We start from the raw sequence: 9,242 nt of genomic DNA on the forward strand, positions 1-9,242 counted from the left end.
GGGTCTTATAGTGGGTCAGTCTCGGTGTTTGTCGATCGCGGTGTATCCCGGGCATCTCTGACCCATTGAGAGGCTCGTAAACTCGGGGGTCCAGCGAGCAGGGTCCGCTCGATGGCCTCCGGGCCCCGTTATTTCGAGAGTGTCCGTCCTCGGAACCAGTTTTTATCATCTATCCGAACGTTATTCGGCCGGGTTCATTTGCAAACTCATGCAACGTGGCCTCTCTCTCTCTTCTCTCTCTTCTCTCTCTTTCCTCTCACTCGTTTCCCATTTACCAGCGAGGAAGCGCAGGCGAGCATCGCGGTTACGATCAGAGACGTTGACTAACCGAACTGGGGTAATTACTTCCACGGCACGTGATCACAGAAACCTGCCAGTCTCGAAGGGGGATATAATGAGAATAAAGAGATCGTTATCTTCGTCCCCCGGCCGCCGGGGGAACTGTTGAAGGGCATTAACTGCCGGCCGGAGACCGCCATGAAAATATCCTCCTCCTGCTACTGGCTCCCATCCTCCGAGTAACTCCTGCACACGAATTCATTATTGTGTTCCAGCTACTGACCAAGGTCTGCCAGGCTCCGGGTGGCCACGCAGCTGTCTCCGAAGCGGTCTCCACTTTGAGGCTCAAGTACGGCGAGGGTGGACGATTCCGATTCCTCGCCGGCGCCCTCCTCGCTCCCAGAGCGGCCATTGCGCTGAGAGTCGCAGGAGTCTCCTTTCTGAACGCTTTCCTAAAGTCTGCACCGCGCACGCAGACCAGGCTATACATTCAGGTGAGTCGAACTATGCCTCCAAATCATTAAACTCCCACTCCACTCTGTCCTCTGACAACTTTCATTGACAATGAGTCCTGTACAGGGTGTCCCACGCAACTGGAACAGGCTGTACCCCCTAAACGGTTGAGAATAAAGGAAAATGTTATAAGAAAAAGTTGAATCAGACGGTGCATAATACGCAACTAATTTTATGCACTTCTGTGCATCGGAAACCGACATTTTTGACTGCACCAATCGATGCAGTTTGTTGTGCTCTTCATAAAAGTACTGACATACCTATGCCGTAAACTTATTCGTTAAGAAGTCATCGAAGCTAAAAGTTCACTGAATTAACCCTTAGCACTCGAATGGCGACTGTAAGGCGCCACTAAAAATTGTTGATCTTTATTAAAAATATTCTTTACATTATTAAATTTGTTTGTATTTAATAAATTACTAAACATTTCGGTGTTATACTAGTAAGTTGCACCATTTTCGTATGTATGACATGAAAAAATATATATAGAAGGAAAATATTCTAGGTCAGAAGAAGTTAACTAGTTTTGGAGTTAAAACAGCTTCGAGTGCAAAGGGTTAATATTAGGTTGGCAAGGAAGTAATTTCAGTTTTCACTAATAGATAGCTTTATGTTTTGTTTGATTGACTTCTGTTAACGTTGCATTTGTTTTCTTTCTGACATTTCATAACTGCATCTTTTAGGTTGCTTTTGAAGCAAATTACACGTAATTTTGATTAACATTGTTAGTTCTGTGTCAATTTGAACATGGAGTGCAAAAACGAACATTACAGGCACATATTGCTTTTTTATTTCCGTAGAGGTAAAAAAGCTGCCGAGGCTCACAAAGATATATGTGAAGTTTATGGTGTGGATTGCTTAACAGAACGCACGTGCCAGAATTGGTTTAAAAAATTCCGTTCTAGAAATTTCTCACTTGAAAGCGACCAACGTTCTGGTCGACCATCTGAAGTTGATGATGACCAAATGAAAGCCATTATTGAATCGGATCGTCATATAACTGTCCGAGAGATTGCAGACAGGTTAAATGTCTCGCATACAACTATAGAATATCGTTTAAAAAGTCTCGGAATCGTTAAGAAACTCGATATTTGGGTTCCACGCGAATTGAAAGAAATTCACTTAACGCAACGCATCGACATATGCGATATGTATCTCAAACGAAATGAAATCGACCCTTTTCTGAAGCGAATCATCACTGGTGATGAGAAATGGGTTGTTTGCAATAACACAACTCGAAAACGATCATGGTCCAAGCGTGATGAATCAGCCCAAACCACGCCGAAAGCTGAATTCCACCAAAAGAAGATCATGTTGTCAGTTTGGTGGGATTACAAAGGTATTGTGTATTTAGAGCTTCTCCCAAGGAACCAAACGATTAATTCAGATGTTTATCGTCGACAACTAACAAAACTGGACATAGCAATCAAAGAAAAACGGCCAGAATTGGCAAATCGCAAAGGAATCGTGTTCCACCATGATAACGCACAGGCCACACACATCTTTGGTATCACGTGAAAAGTTATTGGAGCTTGGTTGGGAAGCGATGTCACATCCACCATATAGCCCTGACATTGCACCATCAGATTATCATTTATTCCGAAGTTTACAAAACTCTTTGAATGGTAAAACTTTCACTAATGATGATGGTCTGAAATCGCACTTGGATCAGTTTTTCATCGAAAAGGATCAATTATTTAAGGAAGAATTATGAAGCTACCAGAAAGATGGCAAAAGATCATAGAACAAGATGGAAAATATTTTATTGATTAAAGTTCATTGCTTTGATAAAAAAATTGGATTTTATTTCACCTAAAAATACCGAAATTACTTTCTTGCCAACCTAATATTTCGGTCTCGGCAAGTGTTCCGGAGTACCATTATCGTTAGGTTATCCTAACGTTATCCATTAGAATGTAATATTACAATGTTTGTAAACATGGAGCGTCTGCTAATACTACTAAGATTAAGATTTCCATCGGTAATCATTTAGTTCGCGTGTGCGATCGTTTGTCGAATCAGAGTTTCAAAATGGTGTCACTTACGAATAGCGAATTAGTTGATATGTTCATTTTGTTTTGAAAACGCAACTGAAAATGGCACTGAGGCTTTTCTGAAAACCAGAATTTTCTAAAATCCAGAGGGAAAACAAATTTAGACTGTAAGATTTTCCTTTGGCAGAAAATAGTCGATCAAAATTAACGAGATTGTTGTTGAACAAATTCTTTGAGCGTATGTTAAATACGAAAAGTAGTACTTCATTTTTATATAACAGAAAGAAATAGAAACGTATAATAAATAATAAAAGAAATCGGATAGAACGACCAAAGGTTAAAAGGACATTCATTCATGTACTATAAACAGCTTCTACGCGATTCTTATTTGCATCTACTGAATCTTAAAAACGTGCACAATATAATTTGCATAAATAATTGCGGACCGGTTACAATTACGTAAATTCAGGATAATTTTGCAAGTTGTTGCCTTGGCTTCGTTTATTGATCGACATAACAATTACAATTCTCGAAAGTCAACATAACCTTAGATGAAACATATTTTTCACTAAATTGATATGAGTAACTACTAAATTGAAGTAGTATAGTCCAATATTGACAAAGTTATGCGATTCTTAAGAACGTAGAATACCGACCGACCGCAAAAACTGAGAGAACTTTTAGCTTCGCTAACTTCTTAACGAATAAGTTTAGGGCATAAGTATGTTAGTACTTTTACGTAGAGCACACCAAACTGCATCGATTGGTGCAGTCAAAAATGTAGATTTCCATTAAAATAAAAAGTCCAGTTGCATTTTTCTGATGCACAAGACTGCATAAAATTAATTGCGTATTATGCACCGTCTGATTCAACTTTTTCTCATAACATTTTCCTCTATTCCCAACCGTTTAGGAGGTACAGCCTGTTCCAGTTGCGTGGGACACCCTGTATAACATACTAACCAATTCTTGCCTTGAAAGACGACCATGTGTCGACTTTCCCGGACCGTTTCCCGTCGGAACACCATCATTCCCTGGAACCTAGAAAATGCCTTCCCGAAGTCATAACTACCCTGAAGAACGTCCTGAAAGCTCGAGCAACCGAGCTTGTCCTTGTCGCTTGTCCTAACAGTCGGTTTCTCTGCGGCAGGCCGAAGCCTGCGAAGCTGGCCTAGAGCCGCAGGTCCTTCAAGAATGGCTGAAAGAGCTGGACGGCAGAGAGGAGGACGCCCTGAACGAGCTTCTGCACAAGGAGGTGCAGAAGTGGACGCACAACTGCGTCGACGTGGACGCGCTGCAGCGGCGAGTGGTACGGGCCGAGGAAACCTGTAGAATTCTCAGCAAAAAGGTATCGGCCCTGCAGGCGGAGCTGCAGCAGCTCCAAGTGGAGAAGCTGAACAACTACAACCTGGAGGACCGTGAGAAAGTGACGGTGCTCGGGCCTAATCAGTCGCCGAAGGTGTCCTCGAACGCGGAGGACGAGGGGATCAGCTCCTCGGAGAGATCGAGCAGCCCGGAGAACGGCAAGCATCAGCTTCGGGGTCACCAGAAGCATAGTTCGTCGCCGGACAACGATCAGGAGACGACCATCGACGACGTGATCGAGGAGCTGAGGATCATCGTGAAGGACGCCGAGCAGGAGTTCGGCGACAAGAATCGCGAGGAGAAGGAACGAATGGTGCAGACCGGTCCGAAGGACTCCGTGCACAAGAGCTCGGAGTCCTACTTGCTGGAGAGGGTGCTGAAGAGGGACCAACAGTCCGACGGGAAGCTGCCGAAGCTGTCGAACGCCGGCTCCACCGTCTCGCAGAGCGTGATGAAGGGCGAGCAGGTGACCTACTTCGGCAACGAGCGAGACTACAGCACCGATTCGGGCAGCCAGAGACGATTGAACAACCCTGACGCGAGGAGGATCTCGAAATCCTCCGTCGAGGGCAGCGTGAAGATCGTGATCAAAGGACCGGACATAGAGGACGCCATTGTCCCGACGATCCTGCACCCTCAACCACCGAGAAGATCGCCGCCATGTTTGTCGAGCATCCTGGCGGTGAGACACTGCGACTTCCCGGACCACGAGGAGACCTACAACTCCCACGACGAAGAGATCGAGGAGGAGACTCTAGGGGACGGCAGCGATTCCTTGCTGAGCGCCTCCAGGCTGAAGTACAACGGGAAGAGTCAGACTTACGAGGAGCAGATCAGGAGCAACACCGATCCCAATCATTTTCAGAAGCAGTCGAGGAACACGGACGACGAGCAGGACGGGAAATTGAAGAAGAGCTTCGACGATCTACGACACTTCGAGGACGAGAAGGACAAGAAGACGATCCGGAATTACGAGAGCTCCTGCAGGTCGAAGAACGAGTCGAAGCCGAGGCAGGATGGGTTCGTGCAGAGGCACAACTCGAAGTACAGGAGCGAGGTGGAGAAGAGGAAGCTGCTCCGAAGGTCGACCAGCCACGACTACCTCGAGTCGAGCGCGTCCAGTCCAAGGTCGAGGAGGTCGGGAAGGAGCCGGGTCGAGAGCCACATCAGGAAGTTCGAGAGCCTGAACTCGTTCGACGAGCACCGGAGCCTGCAGAGCTACGGGAGGCCGGGCAGCTCCGAGAACCTGAGCAAGCAGGAGCACCAGTTCTTCGAGGACAGCTCGAGGAACAGGATGCGCAGGTCCGAGTCCTTTCATCAAGTGTCCCACGTGGCCAAGAAGGAGCAATGCTCGTCCAGAGGTGGCAGCGACAGCGGACTCTTCTACGTGACCGACTTCAATCTGGAACCTTTGCTGACCCGAAGACCTCGGTCGATCGAGGCTCCGAAATCCCCGAGCTTGTTGACCAAGTCGCTGGACAGAATCGACGAGGGTCTCGACTCGATGGTCGACATAGTGATCACGGAGGAGAAGAGCCAATGGAACGCGGCGGCCGGCAAGCATCAGAAGAAGAAGACGAGGGACGAGAGACAGCTGATCAGGTCCAAATCCAGCCGACTCGACGACTCGAGAAACCACGAGGAGACGAAGAGCAGGAAGGGAAGCAAACATCTGAAGAACGACGAGTTCTATAACGTCAGCGGGAATAACAAACAATTGAGGAGCGACGAGCTCTACGAGGAGCAGAGGAACCGCGAGTGGAACTGTCAAAACGAATTGAATTCCGCCAAGAGGAACGAATTGGATTTTGATTGCGCCCCGACGATCATCGGCAAGAACGGGCCCAGGCACGGCTCGTCGACTTTCGGCCAACAGGAGAACATGGCGAACAGATTCCGGCCAAACGATTCCGGGATATTCGCCGGGCGAACTTACGACACTTTCGGTCTCGGAAAGAATCGGTTCAATGCTGGCAAATACTCCGGAAACCAGCAGATCAAGGAGAGCCCCGTTGGAAGGAGAAACACGACCTCCTCGGCGACCGGAAACCGCGGAAAAGTGACCGACGTCGTCTCCGGACTCTACTGAAAGCAGGCCCCCACTGCGGTTCTATGTAGATTTCGAAGGATCAGATATCTAGAGATATTTTTGTATATACGATTCGGATGCGAAAGCTTTATGAACGACATTCGTTCAGCTCTGTTTAGATATCCGCGTTGGCTTATCGTGTACCAAGAAAAAATAGAATGTACAGTCAAAATGATAGCACGTGCGTGCTATCTTTAACTTCTCGAAGATCACTTAGAATTTTTGTACGTAACACATAATAATTGTTATGGCTAGACTGCGGAAGTTTATGCACGATAAATATGCAAATATGCACGAAAAATATGCAAATTTTTCCGATATTAATTATATATTACATTAAGTGTTAGGTACAATATTGAGTATTAACAGACATTTCACAGTTACACTGGAGTATCGTAATTCGAATTACAATAAATTACAATCATTTTTTCTAAATCTGATTCGTTTGTCGGTCAAAATTAATTTATATGCCGAAAATGACCGCTCCCCACCACACGACGTTATCGGTGCATATTTAAAGTTACTTATACCGTGTTGTGGCGTACATGTTGGATCTTGTACAAATTCTCCGCATAAAATTCGTACAATGCTGCCCGTGTTGCTTGACCACTATTTTTTGTGTGTATGGAAGTGTTAATACGTTGAATTAATTGCGATTTTCTATCGCACTTTATACTTTTATTGCACATTTCATGGTAAATATTATTTTCATTATTTTCGTCAATAATGAAATTGGGATCGCCTTCGATCCAGCTTTTCATCAGTAAAACCCTACTTTTCCGAACTTTCGGCATTTTAATAATGATCGCACGCACTCTCACAAGATTCGCCTTACCACTTCGAGGATAAAACTGAACTGTTCGAATTCTAAATACCAACAGTTACATGTGTTCTTAGAACTGATTCAGTAAGCAATATAAGGTCGGATCATCATAACTTGTTGAGGCTTCTTCAGTATTATATCGGCGTATCACTATTATCGACGCTATTCGGTTATATTACGAGTGCTTATTAATAGATAAATTTAACAAGATAAAGGTTTCATATGAGCATGAGATACGCATATACACGGAAAATAATATGTTTTAGATATTTCTCTTTGAAAAACATATGCAACAATATATTGCATATGTTTTTCAAGAGAAATATGCAAAACATATGCATTATGCAAAAAGTGCAAAATAAAAAACATATTTTTAGAATCCTCTAATCGCAAAACATATTTCTGTTTAAATCCCATTCCTTTATCATTTTTCTATATAAATATGCATTTGCATAAACATCCGCAGTCTAGTTGTGACGCACGAAACCTCTTTGTAAATAAGGTTAACCTCGCCAGCTTTCTGAGCAAGCAGAAGAAATATAAAAATGGTGAAATAATAGCACACTTACAAAATTTATACATGTATGTATTTCCACAAAAAAGAAAGTTATATAATAATTAACAGCAAATTAATAATGGGTGTATCCGTCTTTATTTTCTACTACTTCGAGCATCCGATTTAGTAAGGATTTATATAGCTTTTTAATTGTATCTTCCGACAAATTACCCCATTTTACCTTAATAGCTTCTTTTAATTGTTGAATATTATCGTACTGTTTTCCATTCTTGTATACAACTCGTGCGAGTTCTCCCCAACAATTTTCAATAATATTCAGGTGCGGGGAGTGTACAGGCCATGGCATAACTGATACATTTTCTCTTTGAAAAAATTGTTCTACGATTTTAGCTCGGTGAATGACAGCATTGTCATGTTGAAAAATAAATTTATCTTTGGTAATTCGTTGTGCATGTTCATTAATTTGTTGCGAGATTAGATTTATATATTTCTGACTATTCATTTTTCCTTCAAGAAACTGTACATCTGTTTTACCTTTGTATCCAATTCCGACCCAGATCATCACATCACCCCCACTCATTTGTCTTCGTTTTTTCACAGTTCTTTCTTTTCTTAAGTCGTGGTAATAGAATGAAAATCCATCTGGGCCGTCCATATTGAACTCCTTTTCGTCCGTAAATAAAATATGTCTCCATTTCTTCTTCCAGTGAATAAGTTCTTTTGCAAATGTTAATCGCCGCTCCTTATGACGTTTTGTTAACGGAGGTTTTTGCTTCATTTGCAATCTTTGAATAAACTTGCACGTATGAAGAACACGACGAACACTTCAGACATTTGCAGTGATGACTGCTTTTCGAGCAATTTCACATGATGTCAATGTTGAGTTCGAAGCAATACTAATAATAGCCCTTTTATCCCGTTCTGATAATGTTGGCGGTCCCCACAACTTTTTTTCCTTCCATAATTTGCAGGATCTCTTAATAAATTATATACTACCTTGCGACTTCTTTTAACAATCTTTGAATTTTCGGAAACAGTAACATTTTGACTTTTTCGTTCAATAATCCTTGCGATTTCAGTTCGACTTAATTTTTTTCCGCGGCCCATGTCGACGTTTTAAAACTTGACACTTGCTATTAACCCTTTGCACTCGGCGCTATTTTCATTTTAAAACTAAATTTTTCTTCCGTCTTAGAATATTTTCATTTTATTCATACGAAACTGATGCGATTTCCACGTAAAATATTTCAATGTTTAGTAATCTATTAAATACAAATTTTGTAATGTAACAAATATTTTGTAATATTTTTTGTAATTTCTTTGAAATAATGCCACAATAATTTCTAGTGGTGCTTCAGAGTCACCACTCGAGTGCAAAGGGTCAACTGCTTGGCAACTCGCAAAGTATTGAAAGATATTAGCACAAAGCACAAATGTACTATATTTCACCCTAAGCATTTGTGTATTTCTTCTGCTCGCTCAGAAAGCCAGCGAGGTCAACCTTATTTACTAACATGTTTCGTCTCTCCAGATCGTAACAATTACGATATTACGTACTACATACAGAAATACTAAGTAATTTTCAAGAAATTAAAAATAGCACGCATGTGCTATCATTTCGTCCGGGGCTGTATATCGTTCAATTCGCTCCACTTATCGCAA

At 42.7% G+C, this 9,242-nt stretch overlaps 1 protein-coding gene across 2 annotated transcripts in view; it reads left to right on the forward strand.

Moving 5' to 3' along the window:
* Mwh (multiple wing hairs) overlaps positions 1-6,495 on the forward strand; it is a 113,445-nt gene extending 106,950 nt beyond the window's left edge. For both annotated transcript variants that reach the window (XM_076799627.1, XM_076799636.1), the window contains exons 5-6: positions 555-773; positions 3,937-6,495. In XM_076799627.1, the coding sequence (XP_076655742.1) occupies positions 555-773; positions 3,937-6,240 (2,523 nt within the window). In that variant the 3' untranslated portion in view covers positions 6,241-6,495. The remainder of the gene's footprint in view (positions 1-554; positions 774-3,936) is intronic.
* The last annotated feature ends 2,747 nt before the right edge of the window (positions 6,496-9,242 follow it).

This window comes from Halictus rubicundus, chromosome 1 (genome assembly GCF_050948215.1).
Source record: "Halictus rubicundus isolate RS-2024b chromosome 1, iyHalRubi1_principal, whole genome shotgun sequence".
Classification (NCBI taxonomy): Eukaryota; Metazoa; Arthropoda; class Insecta; order Hymenoptera; family Halictidae; genus Halictus; species Halictus rubicundus.